The sequence below is a fragment of the Lissotriton vulgaris genome, chromosome 5, assembly GCF_964263255.1.
Source record: "Lissotriton vulgaris chromosome 5, aLisVul1.2, whole genome shotgun sequence".
NCBI classification, from domain to species: domain Eukaryota; kingdom Metazoa; phylum Chordata; class Amphibia; order Caudata; family Salamandridae; genus Lissotriton; species Lissotriton vulgaris.
This window is the reverse complement of record NC_141693.1, coordinates 1,246,172,808-1,246,187,165: the sequence shown is the minus strand read 5'-3', so window position 1 is coordinate 1,246,187,165 and position 14,358 is coordinate 1,246,172,808. Positions and strand designations below refer to the sequence as shown.

Genomic DNA, 14,358 nt, shown 5'->3' with positions numbered 1-14,358 from the left:
CTCAGACTGTACCCAGGAGTCTGTGCTGTTTCTCCAACCCGACTGTCCAACACAGCTGGATTGGAGAAACTGAAGTGCGCATGTCGGTTTGGCCCGCCTAAGATGGCCGGCCAAACCGACATACTACTTTACAGTGCACCTACAACTCCTCCTCCCTGCCAATGCCTGGCTCCGCCCTGCCCCGCTTCCGACTCTCTTGCTCAGTCAGTATGTGGAAAAAATAATAATATTGTTTCATTATCATTTTATTTTTTGCTGACTTACTAGTGGGGAAATGCTCCTCTACCATTATGGTGGAGCCACCCATGATTATGTTTGGTACTGCACCAAACCTTTGTAAGCTGGGACTAATGAGAAATTCAGGCACAGATTTACAAAACTGTCATGCAGCACACCAGGCAAAAATGTTGTTCTTCATTGTGTGATAAGGAGAAAGCAGGAGAGCACAATATCGACATAAATAAGGCACTCCCCTCCTCTCTCCCTAGCATTAGTGCAGAATTTGGCTGTGAAGTGCCACACACACACACTCCTTTGCACCATAGTGCAAGGGTGTGTGCGTGGGTCTAGCATAGCTTTTGTACTAGAAGGGTAACCTTCCATTACAAAATACTATTCTTTATTTAACACTTTTCCTACTTTGTTAGTGTGCTGTAAAGTGCAAATTTGAAAAGAAAGAGGAAATTGAAACATTTCTCCTTTGAACATCTGCTTTCAAGTGGCGTTATTTTCGGTGCAAATCCCAGTCTACTATTTTTAATAGATAAGGTTTTCCTTCAAAAGATGTGGGTGGTTGCATGAGAATACTCATGTATCAGTCATGTAAAGCCCCCTTGATGCTACGTTTTACACTGGAAAGTAAAAAGGGGAAAAAAATGCTCTGTTTCTGTCACTTTTGTTATGAAAATCCAGCACAAAATGTTTGTAAATCTACTCCTGAGTTTTGAAACTTACAACTTTGATAGGTCTGCTGCTGCTGTCGCTTTAAAAGTAAAGAAATATGATCGCTCCTAAGATGTTGTCCATGTAGGATATCTTAACACTGCACTTCTACCTCCTACAATCCAACACTTGACGGCAGACAATCTACTAATACTAAATCCACAGAAAATTAGGGGCATATTATCAAGAACATCGTTAAAATTATCGCCCTTGCCTGCCGTTAAAGCGGCGATAATGGGCTTGATAATATGCCCTTGTAAATTCCCATAGAAGCTCAGGTTCTGGCATGAACCTGGGCTTCTATGGGAATTCGCAAGGTCACATTATCAAGCCCATAATCGCCGCTTTAGCGGCAGTTTCCTGCCGCTAAAGCGGCGATAAATTTAACTCCCTTCTTGATAATATGCCCCATAATTCCTGCTCATCACTGCAAAATTCTAAACCAGGCACACAACCATCTTAAATTAATTGACTCTTAAGTAATTCATCTCTGCTACAACTACTGAAGTTCAGTCATTGGTTTCATTTGAGATAATACCCTATCCCCTATCCTGTTCCCACTCTATCATGGAATTTGACACTGCCCCACATTTATAGCATCAGGTAAACCTGGGGCAGCTCCAAAACCTTGCACCTACCTAGAGCAGGCATAACGGGGAGAAATGTTTACATCCTCCCTCTCAATGGCTAAGCAGGTCAGCGCCGTCTACTCCTCCTGCTACAACACCCTCCGCATGCTCCGCAGGATGTACAAGTGGATTCTGACCAAAACAAGAAGAACGGTGACACAGGCCCTCGTCAGCAGCAGACTGGACTACAGCAACGCACTCTACGCAGGAATCTCAGCCAAACACCTACGACGACTACAACGCATCTAAAACGCCTCCACTGCAGCCACATAATCCCCCACCGGAGAGACCTACACTGGCTCCCTTTCGACAAGAGGATCACCTTCAAGCTCCTCACCCACACACAAAGCACTCCACAACGCCGGACCAGCCTACCTTAAGAGCAGACTCAGCTTCCACACCCCCACCCGCTAGCTCCGCTCCGCCAGCCTCGCCCTCGCCACTGTCCCCCGCATCCAACAAACGACCTTCGGCGGCAGATCCTTCCCCTACCTCGCCGCCAAGACCTGGAACACGCTCCCTACCCACATACAGCAGACCCAAGACCTACTCGACTTCAGAAGACTCCTCAAGACCTGGCTCTTCGAGCACTAGCAGCACCCCCTCCCCTCAGCGCCTTGAGGCCCTCACGGGTATGTAGCGTGCTCCACAAGTACTCTGATTGATTGATTGATTTCTCCTAGTTTTTTCCTCTTTTCAAGTATGCTGCACTTTGCACCACACATAGAAAGAGGAATTTCGCCTTTCGTGATTGTTTTTGCGCAGGAAGGTGCCCATTCCTGCCCAAAGCAATTTGCAAACAATACAGACACCCTTGCACTATGGCGATCTATAGGCTTTACACCCAATTCACCAATGCATCCATTGTGACCTGTTTTCTAATGTGTACTATTAATGCAAATACCCAACCACAATATTCTGCTTTTCTGAATGTATTTGCATTAGTAAATGATCTAAATTAACTCTCCCAACTGATATTCTACACAGGTCAGGAAAACGTGTATAATTCATAGAAACATTTGTCACAGTGCAGAAAACAAAAACAGAGTGCACACTGCAAGTCAACAGTATTCACGGAAACGTGTTAAAGTTTAAAACTAACTTTGTTTCTATAATTTTATAGTTTTTGGGAGAAATTTGTCATTTTTATGTGGTAAAGTGGCGCAATAAATTAAACTGACTGGATCAATTATAGCTGGTTCCACATATTAACTGATTATTTTTTTATCTTCTTTTCTTGCTGCTGATGACTCCTTGTGCAAAAGTGCTATTCAGTGTAATCAGGTTTTTTTCTATTTTTATTTAATTTAATAGGTCTTTTTAAATGATCAAGGCAGATTCCCACACTGTGTGCCCTCTCTCATAGTGCTCCCCCTTCCTAGTGCTGGAATATTCGAGGCAATTCATGAAGCAGCAGAAGTGTGTGTCACTCTGTGCTTTTTAGGTCTCGTCTACGCTGCGCCCAAGCGCTGCTAAGGAGACCTTTAGCCATTATTCAGCTCTTCTTCGAAGCACATACTGGTGCTTGTGGCGGCATACACCTTGCGGGAGCGCGCATGGGCGCACCACAAGCACGAGTGTGTGCTTTGAAAAAGAGTAGACTGCTTTCCCCAGTGCTTGCGCGCGCCTCTCTCCTCGTCCACATTTATTGCAGCACTGCTCTTTCATGGCCTGTTCCCCCTGCAGTTTACCACTGGAGTATTCTCAAGTAGTGAAAGATAGTTGCAAGCCTTGCAATCCAACTGAAGAAATGTTTCTTTTTATCTGCAGACTTTAAGGTCCATCAGAGAGGCAGCCAATAAATTGTACTACATTTCAATGAGGTAACAAGGCAGTGTGTTTTCTTTATGTCTTGTGCAGGGCTATAAATACTTCTCTCACAGACATGGCAGGGCTTTAAAATAAAAGACTTCATGGTGAGTGTGTTCATTCATCGATCAAAAAAGACCAAAAGTGGGCGTTTGGTATATATTCCTGTGGTAGCTGCATTTTCAAGAAAATCGGAGACTGGGTCGGGGTGGTGAGAGTCAGGGCTTCTGGGTAACAGGACCATCTAGAAAAGACACCCACATCCTTTGGTTGCTAGATGGCCATCCGTACCACTATTTTCCCTACTAGTGGAGTAAACACCGCTTGACATTATTTCGCTGTTCCAGTTGCAGACACTAGGAAAGAACGTGAGTCCATGATAATAACATCTTAATAACTTTCAAGTCACATCTCAGTGAATGCACATAATTTTACTGATTTTCACATAACTTTTCTAACAAACTACAATGAAACTAGGAAGTGTATTTTTATTTTTTAAATTGTATCATAAATATGAGGTGACTTGTATAGCTTCAGTCTTCTCATATTCAAAATACATAATTTTAAATAAGAAAAAACAACAACAATGCAGTCCTATTCTATGAAACCAGCCGAAGTGACCTCTTCTCTATAAATTATCTAAGTATTGCAAACATTTCATTAAGGTGATGAAAGTGCTTGGATCCTTAGGGGGAGATTTACAAGCCCCTTGTGCCTCTTTTACTCCGCCATTGCGTCACTTTTGTGACGCAGCGGTGGCGCAAAAGATGCGCCATGGTGCGGGGTATTTACAACGCAACGCATCTGGGAGATACGTCTCGTTGTAAAGCTCAGTCACTTTTGTGCCCATGCTGCGACAAAACCCTGCGCCTGCTTGAAGCAGGCATAAGGATTGACAAAGCATTGGACAGATAGGGCCCCCCAGAGCATTTGCTGGAGCTGCATCGCGCTTGCGACGCAACTCCAGCAATGCGTCGCCTTTTCGGCCGCATCTATGCTGTTTTTGCCCCATGGTGCGCTGCATTGTAAATGCCACGCACCAATGTTGGCGAAGCCGCGGCGCACAATAAGTGGTGCATCCCTGCTGATATGCAGGGATGCGGAACTTATTTTAATTCTGCCTCTCTGTTTTCTTATCTACAGTTAATTTGCTGAGCCAGAGAAAAATACCTATTTTAACATCTATACACAATACCGTTTGAGCTACAGAGGTATAAGGCCTATAAACAGCAAAAGAAGGACAGGTTTGTGATCACTGCTAGGAGGCACCAATAAAAACAGAACAATGTTTCTTTCAATCTCGGGATTCATTTTAAGTTTGACTTTACTATCTACCTTACATTTTTAGTGCTTGTAACCATAAAATGGGTTTGAATATTGTTTCCAGCAGAACATGAGAGAATACTGTGTCCAACGGTGAGAAGCCAAGTTGTGCTGAGGTCATGAATCAGAGAAATGTCCATGTGAATAATGCTCCCTTCCCACATCACAGAGGCGGTTTAAATGACGCAGCAAGAATGAAGACAAATGTTTTCACTCCACCGTTCTGTTTCTTGTTTTGTCTTATAGGTCTGGAATTTACACACTAGAATAGTCAAAATAATAATCCAGGGATTGGTTGTGGAACTGGGAATGATTGGCTAATATTTGTGGATTCATTTAGGATCCAAGTTCTCGCACACATTTCCAAAAGGAACAACAATTTAAAAATATTTCAAATCCTTCAAATGCCTGTATGGGAGGACATGGCCACACTTTTTAGATGCATAGGCTTTCAATTAAACATCTTAAAATCCTACATGTAATAGAAGGATACCACAGGAGGGTGTAGCTTCTTTTGACTATGTAAATTCCCTGAAGTCGTGGTCATCACCCTCAGAGTAGTTCAGTGTTATTTAAATCAAAAAGCAGTTCTAACCCAACGAGTGCTCCTAAACCAAGTAGAAAGACATCGACCCTCTCCTCCGTGTCTACAGCAGGAGTGTCATCAGTTGTACCCAAATCCAGTTCCATGCCACAGTTTGAAGCAGTGAGATAAATAACGGTGATGGATCAAGCCCTGATCTTTGGACTGGGTAAGAGTGGTCTGCTCAATTCAGACACTCTGTTCATCACCACCCCCTTTTGTAAATCGACAGTTTGAAGCTAAGCAATAGAAAATGTAGGAATCTTTTAGATAGACATTGGCTATTCAAAAAGCACAGTGTAATTAAGGCCTTCATGGACTATCATTGGGTAACGTTGGTGTAAGTCATATACATATGAGAGAGTAGTTCTAATGTGAAAATATAGGAAACAGTACTTTTTTTATTTCCATACATTATGGACATAGCAGTAGGCAGTTCTTGTATTATGTTCATATCTTGAATCCGAGGACATGTATACTGCTCTCCTGCTCTGACGTCTGTATACTGTAGGAATAGCAGAAGGTGTTTTACTACTCTGTCTATAACGGTCATTACCCTAAGGACCAGCTTGTTTTGACCGGCTTAGATTAGTTTGTTTTAGTACCCTTTTTCACTCCAGATGTGTACATTTGCATTGCAAACTATTTTTATATGCAAGTAATTCTACTTGCATCACAGTGGTGGGAAAATGCCCAACTTACAAAATCACTGAAAGCCTAAATATGATGAGAATGTCCAGCCCAATGTTAATTCTGTGCACAGCACCCTTCTGTATGTTCGTTGTAATTGACACATCCAGGTTAGGGACAGGGCAGTTCAAGATTTTCTTTTGACCAATTATAAATTCAGTAAGGCATATTGCTGAACAGGTTGTTTTAGAAGTGAAAACGGCATACATTAAATACTTCACTCCAGTGATGCTAACACATTTAACATGAAACTAAATTAGGTTCCATAACTTCCTCCAGAATTTCACACATTTAAGATTCATCGAAAAGAGAATGGCTTGGAAAAACAAGAAAATCTTCACATGTGGAAATGAGAAACATCCGAAAGAGTATGCTATGCTGTACGTCACTATTTAAGAACATCACTCTATCGAATAGCTAAGAATCCTTTACATATGTCACATGTACAGTCTGCTAAGTAAGATATATGATTTGCCTGACTTATGTACTTTCTGATTTTCCATGGTCTAAAAATATTGATCTCTTTTGAATGTTTTATATGTTGAACACATGAGGGGGTGGAGATTCTTAAATCCTTTGATCAACATCAACTGTTGCATGGCTAAACACATATATGGTCCAAAAGGCGAGACCTATTGGCGATGCCAATGCTTGTTGACCTTTCCAGCCCACCATCCATTACAAAGGTCGCACAACGAGAACACCCGTGCAGAGATCTTTCATTCCAGCGGTTGTCTTTTCTGACTTTTTTTTATTTCATCCTCTTGCAGCTGGCTTAAACCTGTGGAAGGAATACATATATCACATATTTAGGCACCTAAATCTTGAGAAAAACATATCTGTTCTCTGGGCTAGAATCTTTTTTCTAGTCTCCTCCGAAGGAAGTGGTCCTTCTACCAGATCTACTCTGCAGAGGCCGAGGATTGAGAAGGCCTTGGCCCTCATTACCAATGTCCTCTTGATTCCGAGGGAACCGGCAGCAGCAGTTACTAATCCATTGGAATTCTCAGATCAGCGGAACACCGAGGGTCTGTTCACTTTCACCCAGAGATTGTGGCTGCTGTAAGGTACCAGCAAAAAATGAGGAATCACTGGGATGGGTATTTCTAATTCACCAGTAAGTCCTCATTTCTAGGTGGACCCTGAGGGTGCAACCAGTTAAAGACTGGATTTTAACACCGCAGGCGTTACTGGTATGCCCGGTATCGGCAATTTTTTGGGATGTTGAAAATCCTGCTCATTTCTCACTCATAATGATGGTAATGACATAAAATGTTCTCAACTTTCTTGATTGCAGCAGGTAACTTGTATCTTTCCCTCAGAAAACTGTAATGCAACGAAGCTGCAGTGCTTCTGTATTGTAAGTGTTTCTGTGAAAAGTTCTGTGATGGCCATTGGGTCTAGTTTACGCTACATAAAACCCCAACAAATAGTTGAATAAACAATAAAGGCATGACCATGTGTATTAAGGTACTCCTAGCCTGCTGATAAATACACAGATAGGCTTTTATAACGGTCCCGTTTTGTTTTACATTTTAAACCAATGCGCTGTGCAGACAGAACTAGGTGCTGCAGAATATATAACAACATACACTCGAAATTTCAAAGCATTAGTTTCTTTCTGCGCAAACAACAAGAGTCCTCAAAAATGACATGCTACAAGAAGCAAATCATGCAAGTGTTGTAGCCGTGAGGGGCCTACTGCCTCCTGGAAAGAAGACAATGGAACCACAGCAGCTGATTCGGAGAGAAGGTTAGCAAATAAAATACCTATATCTTGCACCACTAGTGGAGGCTGAGCACTGAATGTGCAGAACTTTATTGAGGAAAGGCAGTGGCGGCTGCTGCCAATCTAAAGTGGAGAGGCGGCAGGGGTGGGTTAGTGGAATAATAATAATTTTTTTATACTAAAGACTTAACTGCCACTGACACTGCCGGCCACCTCGGTGCTACTCTCCAGCTCTCCTTCCAGCAGTCCATTGGTCACCTCACAGGCTCCCACCCAATCCAGATGCTGCTCTCATGCTAAACCTAGCATGAGAGAAGCACCTGGATTGACCTGAGCGGGCTGGTCTGGTCTGACGCTCGCTCAGACACAGGGAGCCAGGGGCTTTTCTTCAACTCGGCTGTGCAACACAGCTGGGTTGGAAAAATATGTATGCATGTCTGTTTGGCCAGCCTAAGATAGCTGGCCAAACGGACATGCACACTTATAAGTGCCCACAATTTCTCACCCTGCCATAGCCTGGCCCCATCCCACCCAAGACTCAATGGCTTAGTCAGGCTACTCAGTCAATGATAAATAAAATGATTATAACATTGTTTTATTATCATTTTATATTTCATCTTTTGGTAGTAGGGCGGTGGTCTGAGGAAAGGTGATTTTTGGTGAGAAAACATCTATACATCAGTGACAGCATATGCACATTTGGTCTGAAGATTTCCTTGGATAATGAGAATATTGGATACAGTTTTAATATACTTTCAAATGAGAGTCCATTGTTAACATGTAATAGCAGAAAGCTGTCACTACTTGGAAAATGGCTTTTATTGATACCACAGGTATTTAACATTTGCATTCAGACATCCCAGAATATCTGGGAAAAGTTCCATTCTTTCAAGCAGGATATATTTAATTAAGAAAAATAAAATATTGAGTGGGAGCGGTAGTGTTTTTATAAGAATGATTTTCAACAAGTGCATATTATAAAAAGAAGAAAAGGTTTAGACAATGTTCTTGGACTCGAGATTGATGATGGTTGTCTGATGAGTGTTAATTGTTCGGTTAGATTTGCAGCAGAAGTACTTCTTCCAGATGTGTAGGAAGGTAATACGGAACCGTTCGATCCGGAACGCGTACACTATGGGGTTCATGGCGGAATTGCCGTGAGTCAAGAAGATGGCAATGTAAGTCACTATCATTGGGGTCTGGCACGTGGGGCAGAACAAAGTGATACAGTTTAGGGTGTGGAGGGGTAGCCAGCTCAGTGCGAAGAGCAGGAGTATGAGGGCCAAGGACTTGGCTATCTTCAGCTCCTTCCCATAGTACTTCTGAGGGTCCTTCGAGCCGGAGGAGACCTTCTTGTTGAGTTGCTTCTGAATCAGGTTGAAAACCTCCAGGTAGATGACCAGCATGAAGACTAACGGAGGCAACACCCAGACAAAAAAGTTGAAATAGACCATATATTCCATGCTGATGACATTCTCAAACTGGCAGGTGATAATCAGCTCTGGTGCGCTGGCGTTTGGCGCTTTGTTGGTTCTCAGTTGACTCAAATTGTTCCAGCCCAACATGGGAGTTAATCCAACGACCAGTGATAGCGCCCAGCACCCGGCGATAGCGATCACTGCCCGCCTCGCAGTCACAACACTCCTGTAGCTGTAAAAAGAAAGAAACATATGTTATTATTTAGAAGAGTCTTGCATTTAAAAGTCAATACCGTTCTTACTCCACTGAGGTACGCAAGCCACCTTAAATTTGTTTAGTATTAACTGCCTATTTTATGTAACTTATTATGCTTACTTTGTCATTTCAGTTATTTGATTTCTGATGTAACCATATTTCTCATTCGTTCATTTCATAGTACCACTTTTATCCCTCTTCCCCATGATTGTATATTTTGATGATTTATCTTTTTGACAGTTTTTTCTTCTCCTATGTTTTTCTATCTTTGTGCTTTTTCTATTGTTCAATAAACTCAAACTTAAAAAAAATGTCAATACCGTACCGTTGTATTGTCTTTGTACCCACATTAAACATATCAATTCTCTTTTTATATGTACTCCACTACATCAAAAAATAATTTCCTGTGGTACAAAACTGGGGGCATATTTTTTTGTTTTCCTCCCCGGATTTCACTCCTTTGGTTCTACTATTCAATTAATCGCAAATAGTGATTCCAAATTTGTGGTGTCATCCATGCCAGACCTGACGATTTTGGGACCTGGCTACACAGGGTTGAAACTCGCCTTGGCACTTCACTCAACACCGTATGATTCTAGTAAATCAATTCATCTCCTTGTACCTATAATTGTTTCAATTGATTTGTGTAATCCCCTCGTGATGTACAAGATTGTCTCCCAACTTTTCATATGATGTACAGTACTCAGGACTCCCTAGCCAGGTTCACACTTTATAATACCAACATAGCTGCCACATAGCCCCGGGTCTTGACTGGCTCAGCCAGTCTTGAATAGTCAGGCAACACGCAGCCTCTTTTAAGCCTGTGATTGTGAGACGAAAAGTAGACTACAACGTCCTGTTAGCTAAACATGTTTGGACTGGCTGAAGATGGGGCTCATGACAAGGGTCACTGACAACTATTAATTAATAGTTTCACTGTCACGGTTACCAATTAGGTCACTACGGGGGTTGGAGCCATCGTTATTGTGAATCTTGCAGCCGTGGCATACCTGTGAACTACCCGAGTGAGATGGGTTTGTTAGAAGTCACTTATTAACCATATATTCGTTTGTTTTGAGTATCACAGCAGAGTGAAAATCTGCACACGTTTCTGTGTTGCTGCTGACAGCCCCGAACACAAAAAGAAGAAATCCGGGGCCTGAAACCAAAACAAGTGCCTTGTAGCAGATTCGGAGAGGCACAGAGCATCTCGGATTTACTCCACTGGTCTGACCCTGCATCCATGACCATTTCCACTGGGGAGAATCTGTACGTGTCAAGCACCTTTCAGATGCTTGCGTTCCAAAGGCGCTTCTTGCATCCTAGATCTGCTCCAGTGCACCTTGAAGATGCCCCAAGCAGCTCTAGGTTTGCTCCAGTGCACCTTGAAAGTCCCCAAGGCGGTTCTAGGTCTGCTCCAGTGCACCTTGAAAGTCCCCAAGGCGGTTCTAGGTCTGCTCCAGTATACCTTGAAGATGCTTCAGGCAGATCTAGCTTTGCTCCAGTGCACCTTGAAGATGCTTCAGGCACCTCTAGATCTGCTCCAGGGCACCTTAAAGATGCCCCGAGCAGCTCTAGATTTGCTCCAGTGCACCTTGAAAGTCACCAAGGCAGCTCTAGGTCTGCTCCAGTGCACCTTGAAGATGCCCCAGGCAGTTCTAGCGTTGCTCCAGTGCACCTCAAAGATGCCCCGGGCAGCTTTAGATGTGCTCCAGTGCACCTTGAAAGTCCCCAAGGCAGCTCTAGGTCTGCTCCAGTGCACCTTGAAGATGCCCCAGGCAGCTCTAAGGTTGCTCCAGTGCTCCTTGAAAATGGCACCAGGCAGCTCTAGATCTGCTCCAGAGCATCTTGAAGATGCCCCAGGCAGATCTAGCTTTGCTCCAGTGCACCTTGAAGATGCCCCAGGCAGCTCTAGATCTGCTCCAGAGCACCTTGAAGATGCCCCAGGCAGATCTAGCTTTGCTCCAGTGCACCTTGAAGATGCCGCAGGCAGCTCTAGGTCTGCTCCAGTGCAACTTGAAGATGTCCCAGGCAGCTCTAGGTCTGCCCCAGTGCACCTTGAAGATGCCCCAGGCAGCTCTAGGTCTTCTCCAGTGCACATTGGAGATGCCCCAGGCAGATCTAGCTTTGCTCCAGTGCACCTTGAAGATGCCCCAGGCAGCTCTAGGTCTGCTCCAGTGCACCTTGAAGATGCCCCAGGCAGCTCTAGGTCTGCTCCAGTGCACCTTGAAGATGCCCCAGGCAGCTCTAGGTCTGCTCCAGTGCACCTTGAAGATGCCCCAGGCAGCTCTAGGTCTGCTCCAGTGCACCTTGAAGATGCCCCAGGCAGATCTAGCTTTGCTCCAGTGCGCCTTGAAGATGCTCTAGGCTGCTCTTGCTTTACTCCAGTGCACCTTGAAGATGCCCCGGGCAGCTCTAGGTCTGCTCCAGTGCACCTTGAAGATGCCCCAGGCAGTTCTAGCGTTGCTCCAGTGCACCTTAAAGATGCCACGGGCAGCTCTAGGTCTGCTCCAGTGCACCTTAAAGATGCCCCGGGCAGCTCTAGGTCTGCTCCAGTGCACCTTGAAGATGCCCCAGGCAGCTCTAGATCTGCTCCAGAGCACCTTAAAGATGCCCCAGGCAGCTCTAGATTTGCTCCAGTGCACCTGGAAAGTCCCCAAGGCAGCTCTAGGTCTGCTCCAGTGCACCTTGAAGATGCCCCAGGCAGCTCTAAGGTTGCTCCAGTGCTCCTTGAAAATGGCACCAGGCAGCTCTAGATCTGCTCCAGAGCACCTTGAAGATGCCCCAGGCAGATCTAGCTTTGCTCCAGTGCACCTTGAAGATGCCCCAGGCAGCTCTAGATCTGCTCCAGAGCACCTTGAAGATGCCCCAGGCAGATCTAGCTTTGCTCCAGTGCACCTTAAAGATGCCCCAGGCAGCTCTAGGTCTGCTCCAGTGCACCTTGAAGATGCCGCAGGCAGCTCTAGGTCTGCTCCAGTGCAACTTGAAGATGCCCCAGGCAGCTCTAGGTCTGCCCCAGTGCACCTTGAAGATGCCCCAGGCAGCTCTAGGTCTGCTCCAGTGCACATTGGAGATGCCCCAGGCAGATCTAGCTTTGCTCCAGTGCACCTTGAAGATGCCCCAGGCAGCTCTAGGTCTGCTCCAGTGCACCTTGAAGATGCCCCAGGCAGCTCTAGGTCTGCTCCAGTGCACCTTGAAGATGCCCCAGGCAGCTCTAGGTCTGCTCCAGTGCACCTTGAAGATGCCCCAGGCAGATCTAGCTTTGCTCCAGTGCGCCTTGAAGATGCTCTAGGCTGCTCTTGCTTTGCTCCAGTGCACCTTGAAGATGCCCCGGGCAGCTCTAGGTCTGCTCCAGTGCACCTTGAAGATGCCCCAGGCAGTTCTAGCGTTGCTCCAGTGCACCTTAAAGATGCCACGGGCAGCTCTAGGTCTGCTCCAGTGCACCTTAAAGATGCCCCGGGCAGCTCTAGATTTGCTCCAGTGCACCTGGAAAGTCCCCAAGGCAGCTCTAGGTCTGCTCCAGTGCATCTTGAAGATGCCCCAGGCAGCTCTAAGGTTGCTCCAGTGCTCCTTGAAAATGGCACCTCTAGCTTTGCTCCAGTGCGCCTTCAAGATGCTCTAGGTTGCTCCTGCTTTGCTCTAGTGCGCCCTGAAGATGCTCCGGGCAGCTTTAACGTTTGCTCCAATGCCCTTTGCAGACGTGCCAGCACTCCAGAGCTGTTCCAGAGTGTCTTGAACATGCTCCTGCACTCCAGGTCTGTTCAAGCTTAGCTTAAAGACGCTACAGAGAGATGCAGGCCAGTACATATCTAAGGTGGTCCAGGCATATAAAAAACTAATCCAGATTAATCTTTGTGAACAGAGCATACAACAATCTGTATACATTTGAGACACTACAGGCATCTGCTAATGCGCCCCAGAGCCAGTGTGTGTGACCTGAACATAGACTCTGTACAGGGCGGACACTTGTCCAGCCTCTCTCCACCATGGCATTTTCATGGGGTGACGGAATATACACCCATTCAACCCAGGCGAGAAAGTTATGCAACAATCATAACAACAACAATTGACCCCTGTCCGCCTGGCCGTATGCAAAAAGATCCCCTGAATTGGGGAATAGGTACAAGAAGAAGGCGTCCCTCACGCCCCACTCATGAAAACTCCTCTAGAATCCGCGGCGGCGTTGCTTTCGCCTTTACAGCGCCAGACATCCGCAATGAAGCCGAGTGGAACAAGCAGCCCTCGGTTCACTGAGAATGAGGCCAGAGTGCACCAGCAGCGAGTATTTGGCGCCCTCTTTTGCTCCGAGAAAGACCGTGACTCGTTGCTCTCAATTTCTAGCAGCTGGCCTGCTCTGAAGCACATTTATTGCGAGGTCAGGCCTTGCTCTGCTCTGTCGACCCAAGTTTATTAAAACTAACTTCAGTTCAGTGCCAGGTTATGAATCCTGCTGAAGGGAAGGAAGAGGAGGAGACGGAGGGCTGACTGCACACTTTAGAAAACCTGTTTAAGAGGGAGACAGAAACGGCATTTCAAGTATCGACTGCCTTTCTAAAGACGAATAGTTGGGACGTGAGATGACCATAAGCACTCTGCAAAGTATTTTAAATCGAAAATGAGCTCCGGATGTATTTTATTTTTAACTGTAATAATTTGTGTTGTGATTTGTTGTTTTATAAGATCCTAAACATTTATATTTAATCAGTAGCTGCTCCTGGTGGGAGTGCTGTGTGCAAGGTGGGCGTTCCCACTCAAAAAGCCATGTAGAAATGACATGGTGACATTTACAACATTTCACTGCTTTACTCTACGCCTTCACTGCATTAAAGTCCCTTCACCTGCTCAGACCAGGGGCATAAGGAATGATGCAGAGCACTTTGAATGTGTGTCCCCTAGCTGTTGTGGTGCATTGCTGGAGTTGTGTCACTTACATGAGCAACTGCAACAATGCGTCACTTTTGCACCAACAGATGTGTCAG

The 14,358-nt window shown here is 45.2% G+C and overlaps 1 protein-coding gene across 1 annotated transcript in view; it reads right to left on the bottom strand.

The window, feature by feature from the left end:
- Positions 1 to 8,506: 8,506 nt before the first annotated feature.
- The window catches only part of ADORA1 (adenosine A1 receptor), a 354,875-nt gene continuing 349,023 nt past the window's right edge, over positions 8,507 to 14,358 (bottom strand). Inside the window, exon 2 of the mRNA XM_086923085.1 lies at positions 8,507 to 9,355. Coding sequence (XP_086779211.1) covers positions 8,701 to 9,355 — 655 coding nt within the window. The 3' untranslated portion in view covers positions 8,507 to 8,700. The remainder of the gene's footprint in view (positions 9,356 to 14,358) is intronic.